Source organism: Toxotes jaculatrix, chromosome 11 (assembly GCF_017976425.1).
Source record: "Toxotes jaculatrix isolate fToxJac2 chromosome 11, fToxJac2.pri, whole genome shotgun sequence".
In the NCBI taxonomy this organism is placed as follows: Eukaryota; Metazoa; Chordata; class Actinopteri; family Toxotidae; genus Toxotes; species Toxotes jaculatrix.
The window spans coordinates 7,384,981-7,412,750 of NC_054404.1; the positions used below are offsets into that span (position 1 = coordinate 7,384,981).

The window sequence follows — 27,770 nt, forward strand, 5'->3', positions numbered from 1 at the left end:
ATGGGCTCCCAGGTTGTGCAGACCCTGCGTCAGGGAGTCTGGGCATCTCTGACCGGGGGCTGGTACCACGAACCGGACCAGAACAAATTCAACAACTCCTGCCACCTCTATCTGTGGATATTTCTCCTGATGTTGCCCCTGTCGCTCCATCTGGTGAGTTTTTTATCAGGGAACGTGACGTTCAAGGCCGCGAAGGGGGTGTGAGGTGTTCACGGTACCTATAGGTGACATTTTTTATTTTTTGAATGCGGTCGTTAATCCTTCCTTGGATAAACATGCAGAATCCAACACCCTTTATTGTCTGGTTGCTACTGATGGAAAGAGGCTAGAAAAACGGAACTGTCGCAGTATTTCCCCCCTGCACGCAGTGACGGAACGCATGGCTGCTCCTGGATGAGGCAGTGTGAGAGCCAGGAGCATAAACTGTGGTTCACAAACATTTTCATGTCATGGCCTTTGAAATAGGTTGCAACACAGGCTGCCTCACTCACAGTGATAGTATCCTGAGTGAGGAACTTCCAACTGGGATTTGTTAGAGCCCTTTGCCTTGTAGATCAAATATATGATGATACAGTTGATGTGGAAGAAGCATCTCAGTTTCAAAATGATACAGACACTCCTACCTTTTTTTCTTTCTGCACCATCTTAGCTCAATGATACATCAAATTAAAGTCCCTCTTTGAAGGGACATCCTCCATGACCTTTGTGTTCCCCTGTGTGGGATGGTGACATGAATAAAGGGAAGAGTTTCAGCTATAGGTCAAACACATTGACCCTAGCTGCTAAAGTATGAATGCTAAGACATAGTATATTCAAGTCCAATCCATCTACCTCTTGAAATTAATAGCAATAACAGCCAACAACTGCCATTTACATCTGATCATGCACTCTTACAATGTTAACCTTTCTGCTGTTGTATGTGTCTCAATACTTTTATTATTTTACTATCTTTTTTTGCCAGATGAGAAATGATTGATTGCAGATCATGGTTATGTGATGTGATTGAGCCCCACATAACTTTCACACATTCTCTGTTTTAGACACAGTTAACCAAGGCCAATTTGCAGGTGCTTGTCATCTACCACCTAGTTATCAAAAATGTGTCCCCCCCATTGATGTGCTGCTCAAGTCCACTGAGTTTAGATCACTCCAAATTAGCCATCCATGAATGAGGCAAGGAAACAGATTGTGCTGTGACAGTGATAGTCCAGACCTGTAAGAGCTTTGCCTCTGAAGTTATATTAAAACGTCAACAGACAGTTTCCACAGTCTGTTTGAAAACACTCACTGCTTCCTCTGCGAAAACAACACAAGCTCTCTGGGAGAGATGTTTCAAATTTCAAGTTTATTAGCACTTTATCTGAAGGTTGCACACAACAGTCGGAACAAGATAAATGATCGTAGAAAGTTGAGGGACAGTCAAATACAGGCACAAATGCAACTGGACAATAAATATAAACTGCAAATTTGTACCTGCAGACACTAATAAGCATCCATATCCACAGCAGGAACTCTCTCTAGACCAGTATGACTCATGTATCCGCAGGGTGCCGATGCATTGTCTTTAATCTTCCTGTTCTTTGCTAAGGGCCATTCCTCCCTTGGGGATCAATAAATTTCATTAATCCGCCAATTAATCAAATTAGAGCTTGTGGTTCACTGAGCCTGTAATGCACTCGGGGAACAGTGAGGCTGTGCGAGTGAATAAGCTTTGCTTTTTGCAGAATTTCACCTACGTACAATCAGATGAGAACAGACAGTAGGTGCTTTTCCATCCGGAACAGACTGCTACACACAGAAGCATTAAATCAAACACTGCTCTGGCGGAGTCTGGAGATGTTGATTTGAATATGAAGAAGCTCTTCTCCTCCCATCTACACAGGCCCTGCCCCCTACCACCATGGCTTTGAGCATCTACTGCACCTCCATCACTGTCTTCTTCATCCTCATCAAGCTGGCCAACTACCGGCTGCACCTGATGTTCGATGAAGGCGAGGCAGTGGTCCGCAGCAGCCTCTCTGACCTTAGCAAGGCCCAGGAGAAGAAAAGCAATGCATCGGACTCCTGCCTGCCCGCCAGCATCAGGTAAACCCTCTCAGGCACGCTTACAATCCTGACTCTTCAGTCAGTGGTATAGTAGCTGAAGAATTTCCTTTTCAAGACTACAGATGTGGTTTCACCTTTATGGATTTGTTAGAAGCTATTCATAGAGATATGCAGTATGTTTACATTCAACAAAGTGGCATTTTTGCTACTTGCTCCTCAAGCTGCTCTCCTGCCAGGATCAGTCATTACAAAATCTAGGCTAAATCCCAAATGATGCAACTTAATTATTAACGTGAAATTGTACATTTAGGCCTGAGACCTCCTTTCAGAATTAAAAAGTATTTTTACTACTTCCTCCGCTCTAAACCAGTGTATTTTAGTATTACAAACATGAGGGACTGAGAGTGAAGGTTGGAGGATTTCCTCTAAAAGTGACAAATTGATGTATGTACTTCCATAGACTCCCCAACATTTTGTCTCATCCTCCTCATCGTTTAATTTCTCCCCCGTCTCTTGTCTTTGTCTAATAGAAAGAGCAGCACAGTCCCTGACAGTGTTGCCATGACGATGCTGGCTCGTAAGCGTCCCAGTCCGGTGATCCAGGTGACAGTGAAACAGACTGAAACCGACCCGGGTCTGATTGGGGTGGTGAGTGACAGTTAAAATATGGACACCTGCCAATACGAACATACATCATACAGTGCAGAAAACACTATGTTAACCTGCGTCATGCCCTAATTTTAATCATGTATTTCTGAATTCTCCTCCACACAGGACTGTTCAAAGTCAGATGAGGTGAAGACCTTGGAAGGTGATTATGATCTTTCTCTAGGTTTGAATAAGATTCAGATGGGTAACTGTTAAAGGGAAAACCTGAGTAAATGAATGGAGAAACATAACAAATGCAGATGCTTCCACTCAGGGCACGACACAGAATAATAAACATTGGCCTTCACAGTCACCAGGGGCTGGTTTCACAAAGACAGACTTTGACTATAGCTTACATCTAACCAATAGACATCTAAATTCACCCGTTGCACAAATCTTAAGTAGGACTAATTTGCAGTGAACTCTGGGTAAAATAAGGCTTTTTTCATGGCTAACCTCCAGCAGAAAACCTTAACCTGAAGAAAAATTCAACAGCTGCCAGACAAGAACACTTCACTAAGAAATTCAGTAAAAAGTGTCACGATACAAAAAACATACTGTAGCATAAAACCTCATCACAGTGCAGATGTGTAGCAGAGCTGAGATGCTGTGGCCTCTTGATGTGCCAGCGTTCAGTATGTCTGCTAATTCATCAGTCAGGCTCAGCACTCACTTCTGTACATTTATATGTATAACAGGAAATTGCCATCTCATCTCTGTTTCCCTTCTCATTAGTCATAACACGCTTGACTACTACAAATTATGATGCATGCTTTTGCTTTTTTTTTTGTCATTTGACCTCACTAGTTAGCAGGTGTCACTTGTCATTGACATGGAAACATGGTTCTTAGTGCTGAGTTAGCCTGGAGGTAGGGTGGTTAACTTTTTAGGCTTAAAAAGACTCAGTCTTTATTTCTTTGAAGCTGTCTAATTTGCACAAGGCTAATATAAGACTACAAAAACTACAGACTGATCTAAAATTTCTTTGTGAAACCAACCCATGATCTCAATCCAGCTGAACATCTAAGGGAGATTTTAGACAGAGGTGGTCTCTGTGCCAAGGAGACTGAAGCTGTACTGGCCCAAAACCTTACAAAGACACTTTATGTTGGTTTGCCCTGTAATTTGCCACCCATCTGCAGGTGCTGTTAATCACAATTACAAACGTGAGTGCATGCACAGTCTTAAAATAATTCACTGATCTAATTTTTTTCTGATGAAGTTTCTTATGAAGCAACTGTGCTTTGGAAGTCAGCATGGCAAGATGCGTAATCTGATTAATCATTAACTCCCTTTGGAAATACAAGTGTAGAAGGTCACAATCAGTCTGGTTTGGATTGTTTATGCAGGGTAAATTCAAACATTGCCTCCAACATATTTTCATGTGACCAGCTTCACATACAGATAACAATGATTTAGTTGTTGCTCAGTTTAGCAATTATAGTGTTCAAAAGGGTTTAGATAATCCCTGTATATTACCAGCCAACCAACCCACCAAAAAGATGACTTCACCATCTAAAAAGATGACTTCCTACTGGTTTTGTGTAAAGCTAAAAATGTCACTGACAATATGGCTCAGTAATAAGTGTACATTTATAGAGTGAAGACAGGATGTAGAAAGACAGCCAGCTATAGCTCAACATTTAACCTCAGGCCATCATCAGTTAATCTCTAGCTATTGCAGGTGTTGAGGCCTTGTATGTTATTTTGGGGGAACAAATGTTCTCATTACTGTATTGTCAGAATCAGTCATAGTGGAATCCAGCCCTGTTCCTCTTCCCTTATGCTATGATGTAGATGGACAACTTCCTTTTCTGCAAACACATCATTGTTGTAAATACGCTCAGGCATGCACAGAACTAGCAGCCAGCCAGTTTGCCAGCTGAAAAGACCAGCTGACCGCTTCCAGGAAATTTATGACCTAATGCACTGATGATTAGTCAGAGCAAAGTCAGTTGATCAAAAAGGTGGATATATTCACTGTGGTGCATTGCGTCAGTCGATTGCATAATTGTGACAAAATGTTGATATTTGTTTTTAATAGCAGTAGGATTGATCTGCCTTCTGCAGTTCATTTTATTGCAATGGGAAGACATTTATCTGTTACTGGCAAATTCTGCCGTACACAATAGTGTGAATTTTGTGTGTTGTGACTGCAGCCAAATAAAAGATCACATTTCCATGGCAGGAATTTTAGGATTAGAGCAGTTTTATTAATATTACACTTTAAATCTACAATTTTAATTTTATTTAATTTTATTCCAGAACAGGGTGAGAGTGCTGCAGAGGAGAAACCTGTGGAGGGAGGCGTGCACCCAAGTCCAGAGCCTTCTCCAGATGACCTCTCTAGCCCCAATCCCGACCAGGCCGCCCCGCTGCTGCAGGCCCAGCAGAGGCCCCCATCCCGAGCTGAAAGAGAAGAGATGCAGCCTGGATCTGCTAGTGGGACGGGGAAAATGGATGCAGAGATAATTGAAACTGGAGCTGTGAAAGAAGGAATGGACATTCAGAGCCCTTCCATGGGAATTGACAGAGAGCAGTCAGAACAGGAAAGAACAACAGAGAAAGACTCAGAGCAGGACAGAATGGAGGAGAAAGATCATGAGGACAAAGAGACTGCAGACAAGGAAACAGCTGATGAAGGTCTGCCTCCATCCAAAGGAAGTGAAGATGAGAGCATAGAGGACAGTGAGGAGCAAAAAGAGCCCTCAGATGCCAATAATAACTCACTGGATACTCCCAAAGACCCCCAGGAGGATTTCATTGATGTCTTAGAACCTCCTGCACAGGTAGGCCTTACAGATGTAGAAGCAGATGAAAGTAGTTATGTTTGTGATGTTTAATTTGACGTACTGGGACCTTTGCATATGGATATATGTGACTGACCACCAAAAAGGTTACCGTACTTTAATGAAAAGGAATGCATCTGTCAGTGAAATGGGGTTATTTTTTTGTCTCTTGTGTTGTTTGTCAGGCAGAGCCACTGGAAGAGACGTACTGTTCTGATGAGATTGAAGTGGTTCTGGTTGACAACTCTGGGCCCGGGCCTGCGTCGGCTCACCTGGACGACAGCGACACAGTCAAAATCATCATCACCATGAGCTGTGACCCTCAGACTGCTGCTCAGCTGGAGGAGAGCGTCAAGCAGAGCATCCTGGAGAATGCACAGGTAAGAGTCATTCTGGCTTCTGTTTTAATGACTCATTATTCCATCTAATTGAAATATTCTAAACATCTTTTGCATGATTTTTTACACATTTCCCCAAAATTCTTTGTCAGCGGTCATCAGCCATTTCTGTGGGTTTGGTTGATGTCTGGCTGCACAGCATGACTTTGAAATGACTGATCCAATGGCAGGTCGCAGGGCACATTGAGGTGTTGTTACATGTAAGGGATAGTGTGTGACACGTCTGTGTGTGTGTGTGTGTGTCCTGCAAGGCTCAGAAGGAAGCAGGAGAATGTCACATCAAGATCCCCGTCATCACCTTCGACTCCCCTGAGGAGGAGAAGCAGGAGGTGGAAGAGGGAGAAGAAGCTGCTGGCTCAGAGGATGACCCCACCCTGAAACAGCAAGAGTCAACAAGTCAAAGTGAAGAGTTTCACCTTTGTAAGGAAACAACCAGCTCTGAGTCGACCACACTTGGGTGTCCTGATCCGGACCAGGAACATCTCGGTCTGCAGATGACCGCTGACAGCACACCAAGCCCACAGCTGACGAACGATAACAGCTCTTCTGGTATTGATGTCCACTCCCACCCCGATGACACAGACCCTCTGGACCCTAACATGGATTCACAAGGGTTCCTGCGTCTGCCGCCAGCTCTGGGCCGCTACGGGCCTGGTGGAAGGACGCACATCCGGGGGCTGAGCATGGACAGTGGGAAAGATGCCGTTCTGCTTTCAGACCGCTCACATAACACAGTATGTTGGCAGTTTAGCTTGGATTCTATTTCTGTATCTTTATTCTAGCTACCTCCATCCATCTGTCCAATCAAACATACAAACATTTATCTCTCTATTAGACCACCATGACCAGTTCCAAGTCCGATCTGGAAGCAAAGGAGGGCCAGATTCCCAACGAATCCAACTTCTTGGAGTTTGTTTCCTTGTTGGGGTCCCTCAGCACCAGAGGGGGTGGGCCTAGCACACAGGAAGAAGAGGGTCCGGAACGCAGACAAGAAGTAGGAGCTGCAGAGGAAGGTGAATCTCAGCAAGAGGGTTTGTTCCTTTACCTTCATCTCCTTTATCTACACGTTTTAAAGGTCCTGCACACCCACTCACAGGGAGGTGTGAGACAAGTATAGTCTATATACACCCACACAGTCATGAAGAGGTAAATTAAGCAACAGAAGGGAAAACACCTGTTTGGGTGGACCATGGGGGTGTATGGTCTTTAAAAGGTTTGAGCTAATGCAGATGTGTAGACATAAGTGCATGGAAAAGTACAAAGTTTGTAAGCTGTGATTATTGCTTATGCTGCATTGTTCCATCAGCCACATAAAGTCTATGTTGTGGCTAATTATTGCTACATAGCTACACAGTACTGGTATGTTGTTAAATTAAATTCAACAATATTGTCATGACTAGCCCCTAAGGGGGCTGTTTTTGTGAACCCTTTTGTTTTGTTTGGATCTCTTTTGTGGACATTTGGACCTTTTCAGATTCTTGTTTAAGTTTTGTTCACCGTTCTTGTTTTATTTTGAAATCGTGGCCCTTGTGTGTCTTGTCTTATTCTACTTCCTGTCTTTGTCTTGTTTCCCTCCTTTCGTGATTGTCTGCCCCGCCCTAATTGGTTTCACCTGTTGCCCATTGACTAGTGTCCTTATTTCCCTGTGTCCTTGTCAGTTCGTCTGTGTTTCATGCCTGTTTCCATAATCAAGCCTGTACCTGAGCCTGTGTCTTCCCCGTGTTTGATCCCGTACCTGTGCCTTGCGTTTTTTTCCCCACCTCATGGACTTACATTGGTTTCCTGTTTTCAAGTAAAGACTTTTGTATTTTTTGGTTATTTGAGTTTTGAGCTTTCGAATGTCTCCCGTCGTCTGGATACTGTGCTTGAGTTCCAGCAGCCGCCCACAAGCAACTGGGCGAGGAATGTCGCTTGGAAATGGCTCCGAGAGCTAGTTTTAGAAAAACTTTGGTTGGTGGAATTGTTTCCAGAGCTAGCTGAACCAGTGGGGGTGTCCCTGTCAGATCCAGCTCTGGTCGACACCCTCGGTTTTGCAAATGAACTTGTCAAGTGCCTTGGGGGTAATGTAAACTCCCAGCCAGCTAGCCTCTGGCCTACTAGCCTCCGGCCCGTCTTCCCTGTCCGTGCATCGGGGATCCCGGCCACGTCTCCCGTCAGCGGTCCGGCCGACACTTGCCCCACGTCTCCAGTCAGCGGCCCGGCTGACACCTGCTTCACGTCTCCTGCCGGCGGTCCGGTCGACTCTTGCCCCGTGTCTCCAGTCGGCGGCCCGGCCGACACCTGCCTCACCTCTCCCGTCAGCGGTCCGGCCGACACTTGCCCCACGTCTCCAGTCAGCGGCCCGGCTGACACCTGCTTCACGTCTCCCGTCAGCGGTCCGGCCGACGCTCGTCCCTCGTCTCCAGTCGGCGGCCTGGCTGACACCCGCTTCACGTCTCCTGCCAGCGGTCCGGCTGACACCAGCTCGTCTGCTCCACGACTTCAGTCGGCGGTCCGACCGCCACGACTCCGGTTGGCAGTCCAGCCGACACCGGCCCCTCGACTCCGGGCGGCGATCCGGCCGAAGCCTGCTCCACGTCTGCTGTCGGCGGTCCGGCCGAGGCCAGCTCAACGACTCCGTTCGGCGGTTCGGCCGACACCTGCTCCCTCATCCCTGGTGGAAACTCGTCTTCGCCGTTATCGTCCTCCAGCTTCATCTCCAGCGGGGGCCTGCAGGTTGGCCATCTAAGTTGCTTCGCTCTGGTCATTCTCCCAAGCGCCATCGGCCGTCTGTCCAGCCTCCTGGTCGGCCTCCCCAGCGTCTGCGCCCTTCTGTCTTACCCCTGGGTCGTCCGCCTGAGGTCTCACCAGTTCTCTGATTGCTGGTCCCCGGCTCCCTCCTCCAGACCCCCTCCACCCTGTCTAGTGTATCGAGTCTGACGGTGGGCCGTCTGGAAGCCGGCCCTTGGGGGGGGGGGGGGACGGGGGGGGGACGGGGACGGGGACTGGGACTGTCATGACTAGCCCCTAAGGGGGCTGTTTTTGTGAACCCTTTTGTTTTGTTTGGATCTCTATTGTGGACATTTGGACCTTTTCATCAAGTTTTGTTCACTGCTCCTGTTTTATTTTGAAATCATGGCCCTTGTGTATCTTGTCTTGTTCTACTTCCTGTCTTTGTCTCGTTTCCCCCCCTCTTGTGATTGTCTGCCCCGCCCTAATTGGTTTCACCTGTTGCCCATTACCTGGTGTATTTAAGTCTCGTTATTTCCCTGTGTCCTCGTCGGTTTGCCTGTTTCCCTGCCTGTTTCCCTGCCTGTTTCCCTGCCTGTTTCCCTGCCTGTTTCCCTGCCTGTTTCCATGCCTGTGTTGATACCCAAGCCTGTACCTGAGTCTGTCTTCCCCATGTTTGATCCCATACCTGTGCCTTGCGTTTTTTCCCCACCTCATGGACTTGCATTGGTTTTCCTGTTTTCAAGTAAGGACTTTTTTGGTTATTTGAGTTTTGATTCTTGGCCCTGGACTCTTCCATTGATTTTTTTTTTTTTTTTTTTTTTTTTTTTTTTTTTTTTTTTTTTTTTTTTTTGGGTTAATTAAAAAACTTTTAGTTCTACCTTTCTGCCTGTCTTTAGGGTTTTTGCGTTTGGGTCCTAGTCCTTGCTCCCCAGCGCGACAAATATGGTGTATTTAGCCCTTCTAGGCTCTAACTAAGCTAATGTTGGGTGGTTGGTCATTAAGTCATTCAGCTATTACAAACCATTTTGATCAAAGCGCACAGCTTGTGGTGGCAGCTAGTGGGCTTCTAGACTTTTAATTAAAAGGAAAGCAGGATTCCTCTGGTACTATTTAAACCTTAACTGAGGTTCTAGCAGCAGAAGCAGTGGAGCAACATTATCATTCATTTGGAGTTGTGGATCTGGCAATCTGATGAATGTAACTCATGGATGGGGTTGTTGTTGTGTGTGTGGGGGGGGGGGCTTTACATTAATTTTTAAAAACTATTCTGTTGATTTAACCAAAAAACATTTTGATTTGATCTGTTTGCAGAGGATCTGAGTGCGACTTCAAAACCAGATGAGACGGTAACAGAGACCAATATGGAAAACAAACCAGAGAGACCCAAACCACCCACCAGCCTACCTACCAACACACTACAGGCTATACCACCCACACACATCCCAATAGTCTCTCCTGATAGGTACGTATACATGTAGCATTACATGCATCAATAAAAATATGCAAACAACTGAATTTGCTTAGACACAAACACACATTTTCAATACTTATACAAACTTTTCTGTCACCAGTCCACAGACAGACAGGGAGAAGGATCCGGACTATGATTCCCTGCCCTCACAAACCTCTCAGTCAGAGAGCTCCATGCTGCAGGTCATCTGCCGACCAGAGGCTACGAACAAAGAAGAGGCCTACACCTTCCATACTGTACACAGTGAGCAGCTACCCTTGAACAAAATCAACAGTATTTACATATTATTCCTATTAGTTTCTGGAAATGTATATATATTTTTTTGTGCTGGAGACAAACTGAGATAAGTCACATGTATCAGAAACAACACTGACGTGCTACAAATACACCCAGTCACTGTGTGTGTGTGTGTGTGTGTGTGTGTGTGTGTGTGTGTGTGTGTGTAAGGTCTGATAATATTTTGATCTTTTGCACAAATTTACAGTATGTGTGGGAGGCACTGCCAGCAGCTGATGACTTCCCTTTTGAAACAGCTCAAAAAGCTGGCAGATTAAATGACATATTTCTGGAATGGCTCTGAGATGTGCAGCTGTTCAGTTGTTTAGTCATAGCTGAGTCTCTGGTGTCTGTCTGTAATGTTAAATAAATCCCACACATCAGGTGTGTCTCATTGCTTATCCAAATAGAAATTTTCTGACAAGTTGTCTGTGTCTGCTTGTTTCACCAGGAGACAGGCCACGTAAGCTGTATGCAGAGAGAGCCCTCAACCTGCCGCTCGGAGCTGAGCTCATCACTGGCAACATGTGGTACTGCTGTCCAATCTTTATTTTACTCTCTCCCCCTCCTCATTGTCTCTTCCTTTACCTGCAACAAGCTTTTTTTTTTCTCCTGTTTTTTACTTTTTCCTCCATGTTTTTTTTTTTTCTACCGGCTTGTTCTTTCGTCCTTCCTTCAACTTAATCTTACCACCTTACCGTACTCTTAACTTCACATCAATATCATCCTGTTACCTTGTGTGTGTCTTCAGTGACCTGCTGTCGACTTCTTCCAACTCGGAGTGTCAGGACGGCCTGGTGGGAGGTCACGCCGACTGCCCTTTCCAGCGACGCATCATTCCTGCACACAGGCTTCGGCCACGAAGGACGCACCCTGAGATCTTCCAGGTGCCCATCTACTTTCACCTTTTCTCTGTTGTTCTGCATATGAACAGCATCCGTTCTCCCAAAAAGTGGTTCTTCAAATGTTATCAGAGTATGTTACATAATGTTTCTTAGGCCTCAAGAATGCACATGATGTGTTTTTGTCAGAATCAGTAAATGTAAAGTTTGTTACGAAGAAAAAACAGAAAATACTTAACAAATAAATTCATCTGTCAATGACTAGGTCAAATAAAAATGTATTAAACAACATAAAACAGTTTCCAGCTCAATTAGCAAACAATCATTAAATAGATCAGATATAAGAACTAATTAACAAATAACAATTTCAACTGCTCAGTTTTTCTAAAAAAAATAAAAAGCTCAATCAGTCCTAAGATCAGTCCTGAATCTGTCTACATCACAGCTGGATGCAGACCAGCAGCGGCGACATAAAGTGCCTGGATCAGTTTTTGAAGCTCGCTGCTGAATCATTAATACACCACTTTGTGTGTGTGTGTGTGTGTGTGTGTGTGTGTGGTCTTGTGTTGTACATTGTGAAAAAGATGTTGCTCTCTGTACCTACAATGACCCTGACAGTGTTTTGAATTATTGTACAGTGGAAATCATGTAGATATAAAGCACCAGACTCTTTGTTTCCTGTATCACTGCGGTCGAATTGATGTGGGTATAAATTATTTGTGTTTGTGTGCAGGAAGAGGACTCTTTGGATGACTCGTCAGAGACTTCCACTCAGGAGAAACCAACCAGGAAGATTTATTACAAGCTTCAACTGTTTCCTGGGAAGTGGATCAACATTTTATATGACCGACTAACCCTGCTTGCTCTTTTGGACAGGTAATAAACAAAACCTTCTCCACTGTCACAGGTTGTCAGGAAATAGTCTCACATCTAGAAGATCTAACCTTTCTTATCATTAGATGTTTTCCCTGTGAATCAAACTAATTAAAAAGGCTGCATTGTTTGTTACTGACTTTTTAAAACTAAAACACTCTTATGCTCAAAAGGCCATTACTGCATCATCCATTCTGCCAATATCACTTCATTTTTGGTCAGTTTTGCTTTGCTTTTAAATACAGCCACAAATGATCATCAGTTTTGTGCAGGGATGATGCTGTTCTTGAGCGAGGTTACACTCTATACTTGATAAGCTACTGGCTGCACTACTGTAACCCATCTTTACTTTTGAATGTCCTGTTTTCATATAGAAACCAGGATGTTCTGGAGAATCTAGTTGCAGTCCTCATGGCATTCCTGGTTTCCTTTCTCGGTTTTGTGCTTCTCAACGACGGCTGCTTCAAGGACTTCTGGGTCTTCCAGTTTTGCCTGGTCATTGCCAGCTGCCAGTATTCCTTGCTGAAGGTAAAAAAAAACAAAACCTAAATCTCTGTGGAAGACAGTTGACGAGGGGAAACGACAGCCAAGGAAAGCCATTTTACTAGTGAAACCAACTTGAATAGGAATAAATGACATGTGACCTTAAAATGTTTTCCATCATGACCTAATGTGGATTGCAAGTAAAACTGACTTCAGACTTGCCAGTTCCTGTTCGCTCCCTCTCACCTCCTCTCTCTTGTGTCATTGCTGTTTTCAGTTGTGTTCATTTCCAAATGGTGATTCAGTGCATACTCTCCCTGCGCCTGCATGGGTTCTCTCTGGGTGCTCCGGCTTCCTCCCACAATCCCAAAAACACATTAGGTTAACTGGTTATTCTATATTGCCCCTAGGTGTGAGTGTGTGTGGTTGTCTGGGTGTCGGCCCTGCAACTGACTGGTGACCAGTCCAGGGTGTAACCTGCCTCTCGCCCGTAGTCAGCTTTGATAGGCTCCAGCTCCCCCCGTGACCCTGATGGATCAAGCGGTATAGAAGATGAATGAATGATTCAGTGTTGGCTTCTGTGGTTTTGTTTTCCAGAGTGTTCAACCAGATGCGGCTTCACCAACACATGTGAGTTTAATGTCCCTTAATGTCCTTGAATCTCAGAAGAAATATTACAGATGGAGGAAAAAAAAAACTACTAAAAAAAATCATATTAGTTTGTGAGATAACTGCCAATATGTAGGAAACATAATGTCCTTTAATTCCTGTTGGTTAGTTTCAACTTGTGACCATTGTTCCTCTTTAGTGATGCATGTTGTCTGCCTTTGGCATATGATGTCATGAATTTCAAAACAGTTCCCTTTTCCATATCAATAATTTGGCTGTGTTTTGACTGATGTTTTAGTGATGCGGTTGCAGAGGACCTGACGTTTTTAGTTTTAGTACATTCAACCTAATAGGACCCAAATTTGTAGCAGTCTTCATAGTATCATCCTGCTGTAGCTATTATATCACTGTGTAAATCGGGCTGAACGTCCTAATCTGCCCGTGTTCATGTGTGTGCGTCTCCCTAGGGTCACAACCAACTGGTAGCCTACAGTCGAGCTGCCTACTTCTGTATTTTCTGTGCTCTGATCTGGCTACTGGAGCAGCTGCTGAGGCGGAAGGACCTGCCTGTCTCCACTCTATATGGGGTCACCATCGTCTGCCATGATGCACTGCACTTCTTACGAGACCTGTTAGTGGGTAGGGATAAGCAGCGCCCATTTTATTTGTTGTTGTATATTATTTATTGCATTTCCTGTGCAAAACAGTAATTTGTCCTTAACAGAAATGTCTTCATGCATGAAACAGGTTTTATCTACTGCTTCCCAGTCACCTTCCTGGTGGGCCTTTTCCCTCAGATCAACACCTTCACCATCTACCTGCTGGAGCAGATTGACATGCATTTTTTTGGAGGGACAGGTTGGTCAAACTGTTTCCAGATCCTCGATGGATATGAATTTTAATCCTGTGCTTTTACTGGGTGCATCTGTGGATTTGTAGCTCAGGCTTGATCCCTGTGTGTGTGTGTGTGTGTGTGTGTGTGTAATCTGTGTCGATCGTATTCAGTGTTGTCTCAGTAAATATTCATGACTAAAATTTAACAACAAAACATTCAAAAACATCTTTAGGTAGCACAAGTATACACTTAGCTTTGTTTCTTATTGTGTAATACTACTGCATGTATTTTCATCCCTGCTCTAATTTATGTATCTCAGCTGCTACGAGTCTCATCTCTGCAATCTACAGCATCCTCCGCAGTCTGATTGCTCTGTCTCTGCTATACGGTTTCTGCTTCGGAGCTCTCAAGGTACAAATACACAAGAAAAAAAAAAAAACAGCATTTTTTTTATTTCAGAGTTTTGTGCTGAATTTGTGTCCAGGGTCGTCCTCCTGGATATTGGAATAGAAGGAGACAGGCAGTTATAAATAGCGTGCAGCCACGGAGTTTCACTGATGGAACCAAGCAGAGCTGCAGCAAAATACAAAGTGTTGCCAGTCATCCTTCAAAAGTGACTGCAAGAGTCTAACTGGGGGAAGAAGCTTTTAAACTGTGAAGATCTAACACAATAAGTTTTAAAAGGTACATGATGGTATGATTCACACCGGTGTATATGTGTGTATGTGTGGTTATAGGAGCCGTGGGATGAGCAGCACACTCCAGCTCTGTTCTCTGGTTTCTGTGGCCTTTTGGTGGTCTTCTCCTACCACCTCAGCCGACAGAGCAGTGACCCTTCTGTACTAGTGTGAGTATATGTGTGTGTTTAATGCTTGCATGCTCAGATTGAGCCTGAATTTCACCCAAGCTGAGAGTTAAATGTGAACACAAAGTGAAAACAATCTTCATAAATATAATTTTTTCAGTTTTTATCATTCTGCCCAAGTAGTTTTATTTCAAGTTGTTAAAAGCTAAGTAAAGATAATGTTAGAATTATAAGATGAGAAGTCAAACTACAAAATATTCACATGTAAATCTGTTCCACAAATAATGTAAAATGTCAATATTTCACATTATAAGGAAGGAATTATTCAAGATTATTCAAAAATCCGTTCAGAAAATAAGATCCTTTCATTCTTTGATTCTGAATCTGGCCCATCCTTCACGTGTTACATTTCTAATTACAGAACTCTGATCAAGTCAAAGATAATGCCTGCTTTGGTCGAGAGTGAGGAAGAAGAGGAGGAAGCTACAGACATTAAAGACCCACTGCCTGAAAAACTGCAGAACTCTATGGTAACTAAAGATTAATATCAAAATGAACAGATGTAATGTAATATTGTTAGTGGAAGATGATGAGTTCAGGTTATTATCAGCCATTTGTAGAGTTTACCTCTGTGAATGCAAAAACGCTCTTTTCCAGTGTTCATTTTACTCCTCTGTGCATTCATTGATCAGTTTTCATTGTTTTGAATTGCAGTAGCCCAGAGCCAAATTTGCTCAATGCCTGTTCACAATAATTATCAGAAAATCAAAACTCATTAACTCTGTGCACCTGAGTTGTTGAATTTATGCATACTGTATGTGAGACGATCGTCTTACATTGTGCTAGCGAGATAATAAAACAATGTTTGCTGTCGATCATTGTGTGCGATTACAGGGAATTATGCATCAGAGAAAACAAGCCTCCCGCCGCCTTTTACAGTATTAATGGGGATTGTGGAGCTCTTAACTCTTCTCAAGCTGCTGTGTCTTTGATCTCAGAAAATTGAAGGCTCGGAACGATTAGACAGAAATAATCACACACCTAAATGAGCCTGACAGACAAATGAGTTTCCATTCAGTGTGGATTATTAATGATTGCAGTTCCCCCTCCCTCTTGTGCTCTACAGAAGGAGATTCTGCTGTCGGATGTCATTGTGTGCTCCGTTGCCTACATCCTAACCTTCGCTATAACTGCGAGTACTGTGTTTCTGTCTCTCAGGGTGAGATTCTCAGTTGTTTCCTCTTTTTATTCAATGCCTTTTACTTTTGATCTCTGTCGCTTTTTGCATGAACAGTAACTCAAGTGTGATTAATTTTTAAATATCTATTTGCTTAACATGTCATCGTCATCATGTTTCCTGTGTCCAGCCCTTTGTGACCATTGTGCTGTATGCTCTGGCGGGGACAGTGGGGTTTGTCACCCACTACCTGATCCCCCAGCTGAGGAAGCATCATCCTTGGTTGTGGATTTCACACCCAGTCCTCAAGACCAAGGAGTACTACCAGTTTGAACCCAGAGGTCAGCATACCTGCTGTAAATAGGAGCTGTCTCGTAATGACTTTGTATGTATTTGTAAGTATGTAAACCCCTGGATCAACTAGAAAACAAGCAGAGAGCGAGCACCATCTTCAAGATCACACAATTTTCTAAATTTGTTATGTGATATCTCGATCCATATCTGCATACTGTAAAAATCCACAGTGAGAGCCATTAATGAGGTTTACATTTGTGGTTTTGAGTAAAATATCTGAACTACCGGATGGGTTGGCATGGAATTTGTTATACACATTCAAAAACCAGTAAAAACACTGGTACATTCTCTGACTGACCAGTGCCATCATCAGGTCAAAAGGTCTATTTGTCCAATACCTTCTGACCAAATACCTGGAAAAGTAATGAATCAACTTCAACTGTACTTTTTAATTCAGTGTTAATAAATGTTAGCATGCAAACAGGCTAATCTAAGATGGTGAACATGGTAAGTAGTAAAGATTACGCCTGCTAAACATCAGCATGTTAGTGTGCTTATATTAGCAATTAGCTCAAATGTATTGCACCACCAGTTTTCACCAAAATTTCAAATCTCACTATCTTTCAAGCAGTCTTTGAGATATCCAAAAACAGCGTCCTTGACTGAGGTAAATAGGATAAGTGTTTTCATCATGATTATGACATATCAGCGTGATTTCCCTCATTCAACAACAATAACAAAAAACACATGGTCCTAGAAACCTTGAACTAGGTTTCTCTGTGCTCTATAAAGCTACAGTATTCTGATCTACATGTGTAATTTCTTAATTCTTGCTTGTGTTGCAGAGGACGCTGTGCTGATGTGGTTCGAGCGACTGTACGTGGGGCTCCTGTGCTTTGAGAAGTATGTGGTGTATCCCGCTATCGTGCTGAGCGCACTCACTAATGATGGCTTTGCCCTCAGTCACCGCAAGAAGCTGGGAATCCAGTGAGTGGACACATGCAGCCGCAAACACACAGCATCATCACAGTGTGTGTGGTGAACCAGATGTTGAATCTGTTGTCTGAACTCTTGTTTGTGCCGCCTCCAGCTGTGATGTTCTCCTGACGACGGTCGCCGGACTGAAACTCCTGCGTTCGTCCTTCTGCAATCCCAGCTTCCAGTTCCTCACTCTGCTCTTCACTCTCATCTTTTTCCACTTTGACTGTCCGCACGCCTCCGAGAGCTTCCTGCTGGACTTTTTCATCATGTCTATCATCTTCCACAAGGTGAGAGGAAGTTTGTCTCAAAGACACAGTAGATGCAGTATGGATTTAACAGATGTTTTTGACAAAAGTTGTATGAGTTGAATAACAGACTCATACTTCTATTTCAGGGTCCCTTTAATACAATCACAGTTGTGTTGAGCTCTTTCATAGTGGACTCTGTGTGTTGCTGTTTCTATCCAGATGCGTGAGCTGTTGCTAAAGCTCCATTTCATCCTGGTTTACATCGCTCCCTGGCAGATCGCCTGGGGCAGCGCTTTCCATGCCTTTGCTCAGCCGTTTGCAGTGCCTCGTATCCTTTCTCCTGTGCGTGCGTGCGTGCGTGCGTGCGTGCGTGCGTGCGTGCGTGCGTGCGTGCGAGCGAGCGAGAGAGCAAGAGAGCGAGAGAGCGAGAGAGCGAGAGAGAGAGAGAGACAGCGAGACAGCCAGCCAGCCAGCCAGCGTATCAGTACCTGCTTGCTTCTTTCCTTGACTGATGTGTGTGCGTCCAGACTCAGCCATGCTGCTGCTCCAGACGCTGCTCACCACTGTCTTCTACACCCCGTTGGCTCCCTTCCTGGGCAGCGCAATATTCATTTCCTCCTATCCACGGCCCATCAAGTTCTGGGAGCGAAACTACAAGTAAGACCCAGACAGACCGTTTGAATGAGTGTTAGCGTGGCAGCCCAGAGGTGTCACTGAGAATTATTTGCTTGAACTGTGAGTCTGGATTGAAGAAATCTTGACAGCACTAAACCCAACGCATCAATCATACTAGCAAGTGTTGTGTTAGATATTATTTCTCTGTGCCAGCTATTAAAAACAATAATTAAAAATCACTAGCGCACCAAATGTGTATTAATCCATAGCTGAAAACAGTCCCCAAAAAAATGTGCTGTTTCCTCCTGTTTCAGTAACATTTACTGAAAACTACAGCACTTGGGGCTAAGACAATGGAAAAAAGTATTGTATGTCGCCAGCCTTACTATTACATTTTGCTAAATTAATATCTGTCATCAAAATCAATATTTAACACCTCAGAAGTGAAGGACGTTGCTAATGGGTTCTTGCTGTCTGCATGTTTAGAAAGACGACAGTTCTTGGATTCTGGACTTCAGTCTTATAATTTAGGAACTTTAACAAATAACAGCAAGCTTTTGTGTGTGTGTGTGTGTGTGTGTGTGTGTGTGTTTCTCACATCTGTCTGTTTTTTTATCGGTGACAAATCAATCTCATCTTTTTGAGCAGAGCTTGACGGATTAGCACACAGACACTACACACACCCCCCCCCTCCCTGCCTCACTCACGCTTACACAACGCAACCCCTCTGTTCCCTCTTACTTATTGATGTGAGAGACTGTTTGTACTTCAGCTCGCTGAAAGCACTCCAAAAATACTCCTGCAGCTTTGTTGCGCAGACGACATGTGATTTGAACTCGAAAGTAGCCTGTGATTATATTTAGACTGAGTTGTCAGTATTTGAACTCGTGACATGAAAACCACTGACAGCACCACCACTGCAGGAGTCAGATCTTAGAGCATGGACAACAGAAAAGCACATGTTTTGTTCAGGTTCTTCATCTTAAAATATTTAGTTTCGAGCATTTCTGATTCCTGTAGGGGTGTTAATTTACATCTTGTGTGATTCGTTTTGTTCCTCCACTGAATAAGATGCACTGTAAGATATTCGAGAGGACTTGTTCTTGATTAGTGCTTTCTTCTTAAAGTGATATACATCAGCCGTTTTCAGTCTGCCATTTTAAAATAGCTTTTGACTTGACTCAAAGCTGATGTTGTTCCATCGGCTGCAACACTTTATTCACCCTATTTTACATGAAAAACACTGGGGAATGGTTTGTCACCATAGTATAAATGACTTCTTAGGCTCAGGAGTCTGTGGTTTTTACTGTTTTCTGTTTTCTCCTGTTCCTTGCAGCACAAAGCGCATTGACAACTCCAACAGCAGACTGGTGTCCCAAGTGGATAAAGAGACTGGTTAGTTCTTTCTTACAATTACATTAGTTATAAGCTACATCTTCTAATCTGTCCATCCATCTGATCTTGCTTTCCCCCCGTCCATCTCTTGCAGGGTGTGATGATAACAACCTAAACTCTATTTTTTACGAGTACCTGACTCGCTCGCTGCAGCATTCACTCTGTGGCGACCTCATGCTGGGCCGATGGGGCAACTACAGTGCCGGAGATTGTTTCATTCTGGCTTCTGACTACCTCAATGCCCTGGTCCACCTGATCGAGATCGGCAACGGGTTGGTCACTTTCCAGCTGAGGGGTCTGGAGTTCAGAGGTACAGTTTGACTTCACACCTTTCTTCCATTTTCCATCTCCCTGTCTGAATGGATGACAAAATAACAAGGTGTCTCACTGTTTACCTCCATCTCTCTCTCTTTCTATCCCAGGTACATACTGCCAGCAGCGAGAGGTGGAGGCCATCACAGAGGGCGTGGAGGAAGACGATGCATGCTGCTGCTGCGAGCCGGGCCACTTGCCGCACATGCTGTCGTGCAACGCTGCGTTCAACTTGCGCTGGCTGGCCTGGGAAGTGATGGCCACCAAGTACCTGCTGGAGGGTTACAGCATCAGTGAGAACAATGCTGCCACCATGCTGCAGGTGTACGACCTCCGAAAGCTGCTCATCACCTACTACCTTAAGGTACGTTTTCACCACGGACCGTATAAAACATGGAGGTAGCACCCTTGACGTCACCCATTGGTTGGCATGCCCCATGGGCATTTGAGCTGCGCCATCTTGGTTTTTAGTGGGAGTGTACTTTCCATATTTGGCGAAGAGGCGGTTACTCTACGGGTCAGCCGGCCGAGAACAGGGCCACTTAGCTCGGAGCAACCGAGCTAGCCTAAGGCTAATCAGCTAGGCTAACAAGCTAAGCGGCAGCTACACGCAGCTACATCCACCACACGACAGTCCCCGAGTCCGACCCGACTAGCTCGACCCCGTGTAACCGCGACACACAGCATACAACAGAGATCATAATGTTGCTGCTGTGTTTTAAACATGACTGTTTCAAATGGAGAGGTTTTAGGTGGAACAGCAGGGTTTGGTGGAGTTGTGGGGGGAAATTTATTTCTAGCCTAATATTTAACTTTGAAACAATAATTAATATTTTATATTAATAAAATGTATTAAAATGTTAAAAACATTATGATTATTATTGTCATTGTTATTAATGTTAACAATAAAAACAACAACAATAATAATAAAATGTTTAATATTTAATATTTACCGGCTTTCACCGCTGCCTCCACTTACAGTTTTTTAAATTATTTTTGTTTTTTTTTTAATTGGACTCACTATTATTATTGTACGTTTGTTGTTTCTTTAGCTTCTTCTGCTTTGGGGCATCTGACAACACCCAAATGTAGTTTGATGTGTACAGTGCTAAAGATTTTATTATTTTGATATCAAGAGTCACTGATATTTGAGGGAACCTATTCCAGCTTTAATAATGCATCAGTTTTATACATATTCAGTCACCCTCTTTCCAGTGGCAGACAGAAGACTGAATATTCCACTTAAAGATATCCCTCCCAAAAGGTTAGAGTTTAATTGCCAGATAAACCAATATCTTATGCATTAATCATAATTACAAAATGGCAGCTTGCCAGTAGTGATTCAGATGGGGTCAGCAGCTGAAATACACAACTGTGTACAAGCGCTCTTTTATTTTTCTTTTGCTTTCCTTGTGTTTGGTATTTTACTTATCTCTGATGGTCCCACTTCACAGAGTGTTATCTACTACCTGGTCCACTCCCCCAAACTGTCCACATGGCTCAAGGATGCCACCATCCAGGAGGCTCTGCAGTCCTACACCAAGTGGCACCACATTGAGCGCGACCCTCAGGTGTTTAGTGTGAAGATCGATGAAGACTACGTGCACTGCCTGCAGGGTGTGACACGTGCCAGCTTCTGCAATGTCTACCTGGAGTGGATCCAGTACTGTGCTGGGAAGATGGAGACGGTACGTCACTTAAAAATGATTCTATGAGACTTCAGTACGGGTTAGAGCAGCTGAGGGATTCTCTACGGCTGTTTATCATGGTTGCAACTATGAATTATTTTCATTATTGATTCATCATCTTTTTTTCTTGCTTCATTATTTAATCTTTAAAATAGTGAAAAATGCTGAACAAAATTTCCCAGAGCCCTAATTAATGCATTCCATTCTCCAAAACTTAAAATATCAGTCTAGTGTCATAGAAGGCAAAAAGTTTGTCTTTGTGTCTGTGTCCAGCCTGTGGACAGTGATGAAGACTCTCCTCTGGTAACTCTGTCTTACGCCCTCTCTGTCCTGGGGAGGAGATCCCTCGGCACGGCATCACACAACATGTCCAACAGGTAAACCTTATTCAAGTCAAAGAATAACACGTGAATTAATAAATTACCTGTAATCAGTCTCTGAACTGACTTGTGTGGGAGGATCATGGGGATGCTTACAACCCCCCCCAAAGACTTCTTTGAACAGTCAGCTATTCTGCAGGCCATTAGGATTTGACATATTGGGAATTTACTTGTGTCATTCTCTCAATATGAGCTACTCTACTGAGAGCTGCAGGGTCCTATTGTACCATCACAGTCACTAAAAACATTTCTTCCTCTTTCAGTTGAACATGTGTATGTATACTTATTTTTGTAAACACTCTGAGACAAATTTGGGATATTGGGCTTCATAGAAAATTGGAAATATGAGATATAACAGTTAATCGATCGGTGTTTTTCTGCCTTCAGAAAAATTCTTGACATTTGTTTCATGTTATTGATAAAAATCATTATATAAAAAAATATAAATATAATATATATAAAATATAAAATATAAAAAAATATTACATAATTGTGCAATTTTACTGGATACAAAGGTGCTAAAATTTTCTTATGTAAAAACAGGATTAAGATCAGCTGAAATCCAATATCACTAGATATTTACCTGCGGTTAGACACATACACCAGAAGGGGGCCTCAGCATCTAAATCTTTAAACAGCCACATCACTGAGAGATTTCTGTTGCTGCACTCAAATTATTTTTTTGTCTTTTTGTGGTTTATATTCTAAAAATATTTTGATAACCTTGCTCTTTCTTTTTTCATCATCTTTTCCCTCAAATGCTTCAAAGTCTGGAATCATTTCTGTACGGTTTAAACACCCTGTTCAAAGGCGACTTCCGCATCGCCACGAAAGACGAGTGGGTTTTTGCTGATCTGGACCTCCTGCAGAAGGTGGTGGCCCCTGCAGTCAGAATGAGCCTCAAACTGCATCAGGTAAAGTGTACTGTGCGTTTAAATGGCTGCTGCTGTATCCTGTCTCGCTCAGAGACATCCTGTTTGTCTCTGAAAATATTTCCTTTTATCTTGACTAATCTGACTAAATCTTCTCTCCTACATATCCACAGACATCTGTACATTATTTAAAGTTTCTAATAGCATCTTAATGTTGGCCATCTCTCCTCCCTGGAGTAGACATCTTCCTAAAATTAGATTACATCCTGTAGTGGTCCATCATGCCTTTCCTGCCCTTTCAGGATCACTTCACTTGTCTGGAGGAGACCGAGGAGGCATCTATCTTGTACGAAGCCATCACAAACTACCGCAGCAGCCTGGTCATCTGCCACGAGAGTGACCCTGCTTGGCGTAAGGCGGTGTTATCCAGCCGTGACACTCTGCTTACGCTGAGACACATGATCGATGACGGCACGGACGAGTATAAGATCATCATGCTATACAAACGCCACCTCAGCTTCAAGGTCATAAAGGTGAAAGAGCAGAGGCTGTCAGTGGAAATGGGGAGGGGTTTGTATGTGTGAGAAATTCGTCCTAGAGGTGGCTTTATAATTTTTCCACATTGCTTTTCATATAAATTAAGCAAACAAGAAATAACATGTTACTTAGTGAGTTTTAGAGGTGCTGGTGAGAGGATTTTTGACCTTTGGACAGAGCCAGGTTAGTTGTTTCCCCCTGCCTCCAGTCCTTATGCTAAAGTAAGCAGATGACAAAATGGCTCTGCGTAGTTAAGTCCTTGAAAAAGTAATTTTACCATCATGTTCTCTGGGCCTTTCCTGTGAGCTGCTGCATAATCTCATCTCTTCTCTCAACTCTGCAGATCAATAAGGAGTGTGTGCGAGGTCTGTGGGCGGGCCAGCAGCAAGAGTTGGTGTTTTTACGGAACCGAAACCCAGAACGCGGCAGCATCCAGAACTCGAAGCAAGCGCTGAGGAACATGGTCAACTCGTCCTGTGACCAGCCTCTGGGATATCCCATGTATGTGTCATTCACAGCTATGCTGCCACATTTTCTTCTTTGTGTTTCTTTACTTCTGTCTAATAATATGACATTTTTTTTTAGGTATGTGTCACCACTGACAACATCATATGCAGGAACACACCGGACGCTCCGCAGCATCGGAGGCGGGGCTTTAAGTCTGGATGCCATTCGTTCCTGGCTCTGCTCTAAATGGTTACGGTCAGTTCATTTATTCAGAAGTAACGCATCATTTTCTACAGCAGACTACTGATCAAAAGCACATTTAGAAGTAACTTACATAAATGTAGTAAAAGTAATGAAGTATCAAGCTGGTTTGTTGTTTGAGTGGTTTTTGTTGGTATTGGGTGTACAGTAAATCACTCTAGATAAGGTGTAAACTGCACTGTAATGTTCTGGCTGCCTGCTGAGTGAGTGCTTCTCTGTGGATTTACAGATATTGACTCGGTGAAAGTCAGTGCTGGGGAGAGACATCCCTGCCAACTTAATGTAGTTTTAAATACATGTACAGGGACAGTGGGAGTGCAGAGTGGGAGGCCAGCCAAACACTTTGACTTTCTGCTGTTAAAGCAATGTTGCTTCTTACTTCCCTCCTTCTCGCTCCTCCTCTGGTTCTACATCCTTCCCTCACTTTCCATCTCTCCCCTTATCTTTCTTTCTAATCCCTCTTTTACACATTACCCTCAGCATAGCTTATTGTATAGGCTCTGCATTAACCTCTGCAGGTCAGCTAATGGGGTGTGTATGTGGATATAAGTGTGTGTGTGTTTGCGGCTGTGTGGCTCTCTCTTAAGCTTCTTAGAGGCTAAGTTTTTCTTTCACATTAGATTAGATTGTTAATCCTGTTTCATCGGCCTTGAGTTAAAAGTGTTGTCTTAATTTCACTAAGTAGCCAGGGAGTCAAGGAGACGAACCGAGCCTCCTCAGCCTGAGCACATTTAACTAATTTAAGAGGAAGACTGCACTAGTGTGTGTCACATATGCTAGCACAGTTACATAACATCTCTCTCTGAGCGTGTGTGTGTGTGTGTGTGTGTGTGTGTGTGTGTGTGTGTGTGTGTGTGTGTGTGTGTGTGTGTGTGTGTGTGTGTGTGTGTGTGTGTGTGTGTGTGTGTGTGTGTGTGTGTGTGTGTGTGTGTGTGTGTGTGTGTGTGTGTGTGTGTGTGTGTGTGTGTGTGTGTGTGTGTGTGTGTGTGTGTGTGTGTGTGTGTGTGTGTGTGTCTGTGTGTGTCTGTGTGTGTCTGTGTGTGTCTGTGTGTCTGTGTGTCTGTGTGTGTCTGTGTGTGTCTGTGTGTGTCTGTGTCTGTCTGTGTCTGTGTGTGTCTGTGTCTGTGTCTGTGTGTGTGTGTGTGTGTGTGTGTGTGTGTGTGTGTGTGTGTGTGTCTGTGTGTGTGTGTCTGTGTGTGTGTGTCTGTGTGTGTGTGTCTGTGTGTGTGTGTCTGTGTGTGTGTGTCTGTGTGGTTAACCAGCTGGAATAGTCAAGGCTTGCTAAATTTTTGATGGTTTGTGTCCATTGCACTGATGTGGACATGAATAAATAAATCAGAGCCCTGTGGTTTGTGTGTGTATGTGTTTTCTCTGCAGGGTCCGTAAGGACAACCTGACCAGCTGTAACAGTGGCGTGAACATGGAGGATGTGGACTGCGGTGCCGGTGGGTCGTCCTCGCTGAGCCACAACCGCCCGTCATCCGTCACATCCAACAGCCTGAGCCTCTACCAGCACAGAGCCAGGACAACACACAGCCACAGGCACCACAGCTCAGGTACACACCAGCACACACATAAATGCGTCTTATTTACTTTGTGGAAAATCTCTATTACTTTTGTTCCCGAGTCCCTTACTGTGACCTTAACAAGGACCTAATTTGAATTGTAATTATTATTACATTACTTTTCTGTGGCTTGACTAATTGATTAATCAACTAATTATTTTAGCTCTAAATAAATGATTAATGTATGTATTACTGGATGTACTGCAGCCAGGAGAGAGTACCGCAGTCGCTCAGTGCAGCCTCAGAGTCAACGTCCCCCCGTCAGCAGCCAATCAGGGCCCATCCTGGACTCAGGCTCCACCCATGGGCTCGTCCAGCGTTTGTCCAACAGTCAGCTGTCCTTCAACACATCCATAGCCTCTATATTCTCCCAGGTATACACACACACACACACACACACACACACACACACACACACACACACACACACACACACACACACACACTGTTAATTTTACGTTTTGTGTGCCTTTACTGAGAGAATAAAGCAATGAGAGGATCCTTCTCTCTCTTCAGGTCCCTCGACTCTCAGGAGCAGGTGGGATCAGCTCGCAGCTCCAGGCAGCACAGCATCAGCAGCGCTCCAGCCAGGTAACATCTCTCTACACTTTGATACGTACACACTTTCAGCTGGCAGCCTGCTGTCTCTGAAAATTGTTTGTGCATTAGCATATTTATATTTTCTGTTCCTATGTACCATCTTACAGTATTATTGCATATACTTTGCGTTGACTTTCCCCAGGTCTCCTCGTCTTCGTCCACTCTCAGCCTGCTGTTCGGGAAGCGTAGTTTCTCCAGTGGCCTGGTTATCTCTGGTCTGTCTGCTGCTGAGGGAGGAAACACCACCGATACGCAATCCTCATCCAGCGTCAACATCGCCATCGGGCCTTCACACAGGTCCAGCAGCAGGGCCACACAGGTAAGGAACAAATCAACAGGTAGACTTACAAAGTCTCCTGTAAGAATTCAATTTAAAGGCTCATTTAAGACCCCTATGAAATGCAAACTTGTATATCAAAGCATACTTGTCCAGTTTCAAATCAAGTGAGTTGGTTCACAGGTCCATATGCTTTGGTGTCCTTGAGGTCAGTCCAGCAATGGTTTTAAAGAGTTTGTATCTTTCTGTTTCCCAAGCAGGTAAATTTGAGAGTCACTGGAACAAGATGCCATATATTGTAAGAATAGACCCTAAGGGGAGCATGTAAAGGGAAAATAGGACTGGCCAGAGAATAGAGGCCTGTGCGACTCCAGAGGGGAGTAGCTGGGAAGTGATTGATCAACAATGTTAGCAGACCACCCTTAGATAATAATTTTGTAATGTTGGAAAAAAAAAAAAAAAATGCAAAGTACAATACGGGCCACCACCAAAGATTATTGCTCTAATGTGCCTGTGCTATTCCTCCTCTCTCTCCTCCTGTCTTTCTCAGTGGACATCAGAGCCATACGAGAGTATAGACGCGACCCATTCCAACGCCGCCATCACGGTGAAAGATGGCACTCAGTCAGGAGACCGAGGCTGCAGCCAGGGACTAGACAAGACCCAGGAGGACTCAGCGCCTGTCTCAACAGCTCCAGAGGCGACAGATCAAAAGACTGTCTGAAAGAGAGAGAAGACACACACACACACACACACACACACACACACACACACACACACACGAGAGTGCCCATACTCGTGCCCATGTACAGAGAGGACTGTATGAAAAGTGACACATATACACAAACATACAGAGGATTGTATGAGAGAGCACCCATGCACACAAACCTGCCTCCTCTCCTGTCCTCAGCATGTGGTCTCACCCTGTTGTCTGAATGTAAACAAGTCTGAAAACATGATCTTGGCTCCGGTTGATGAATTAAAGACGTTTTTAAAAGAGGTTGCCTTTTTCTACCTCTGGTCATGTCACTTGTGGTTAATAGGTTTTCTTTACGTGTGTGAGTTATGATGGAAGGTCCATACTTGGTGGTTTTACAAACTCTGCAAAATGCCAGACATTCCCATTTCTCAAGTTTGTGTGGAAGATTTTATTTTAAATCTTTCACCATTTCAAATTACTCAAAGCAAAACATCTAACAAACAATGCTGTTTATGTTTCTGCTCTTCAGGAATTTTCCAGATTGTATCCTATATGGTTTTAGACCAACATGCGATCCCTGAGATGTTTTGGCCTGCAGTCTGATTCTGTTCTGAGCTCCTCATATTATCTATTT

At 43.9% G+C, this 27,770-nt stretch overlaps 1 protein-coding gene across 2 annotated transcripts; it reads left to right on the forward strand.

Moving 5' to 3' along the window:
• On the forward strand, positions 1–27,435 carry pcnx2 (pecanex 2). 2 transcript variants are annotated; one of them, XM_041049403.1, is made up of 41 exons: positions 1–153; positions 1,883–2,085; positions 2,577–2,694; positions 2,821–2,857; positions 4,960–5,095; positions 5,312–5,483; positions 5,669–5,884; positions 6,133–6,615; positions 6,717–6,912; positions 9,932–10,055; positions 10,165–10,307; positions 10,792–10,870; positions 11,092–11,227; positions 11,916–12,058; positions 12,430–12,583; positions 13,136–13,168; positions 13,615–13,786; positions 13,895–14,005; positions 14,302–14,393; positions 14,720–14,829; positions 15,209–15,317; positions 15,914–16,006; positions 16,155–16,305; positions 17,104–17,245; positions 17,349–17,526; positions 17,707–17,815; positions 18,015–18,144; positions 19,439–19,497; positions 19,592–19,807; positions 19,920–20,173; positions 21,264–21,497; positions 21,771–21,874; positions 22,647–22,791; positions 23,052–23,282; positions 23,630–23,787; positions 23,872–23,988; positions 25,372–25,550; positions 25,767–25,933; positions 26,076–26,150; positions 26,302–26,478; positions 26,987–27,435. In XM_041049403.1, exons 1-41 carry the CDS (start codon positions 1–3, stop codon positions 27,158–27,160), a joined length of 6,213 nt encoding a protein of 2,070 aa, XP_040905337.1. In that variant the 3' UTR covers positions 27,161–27,435. The 2 variants fall into 2 exon arrangements, with proteins under 2 accessions (XP_040905337.1, XP_040905336.1); XM_041049402.1 differs by having other exon boundaries at positions 4,960–5,483; positions 5,669–5,863; positions 6,717–6,894; positions 9,905–10,055.
• The last annotated feature ends 335 nt before the right edge of the window (positions 27,436–27,770 follow it).

Bases quoted from the DNA above. Each gene is read 5' to 3' on its own strand.
- pcnx2 (XM_041049402.1), top strand. From the start codon at position 1: ATGGGCTCCCAGGTTGTGCAGACCCTGCGTCAGGGAGTCTGGGCATCT. The intron at 13,169-13,614 runs GTGAGTTTAATG...GCGTCTCCCTAG, and splicing joins ATGCGGCTTCACCAACACAT to GGTCACAACCAACTGGTAGC. The intron at 23,788-23,871 runs GTATGTGTCATT...ATTTTTTTTTAG, and splicing joins CAGCCTCTGGGATATCCCAT to GTATGTGTCACCACTGACAA.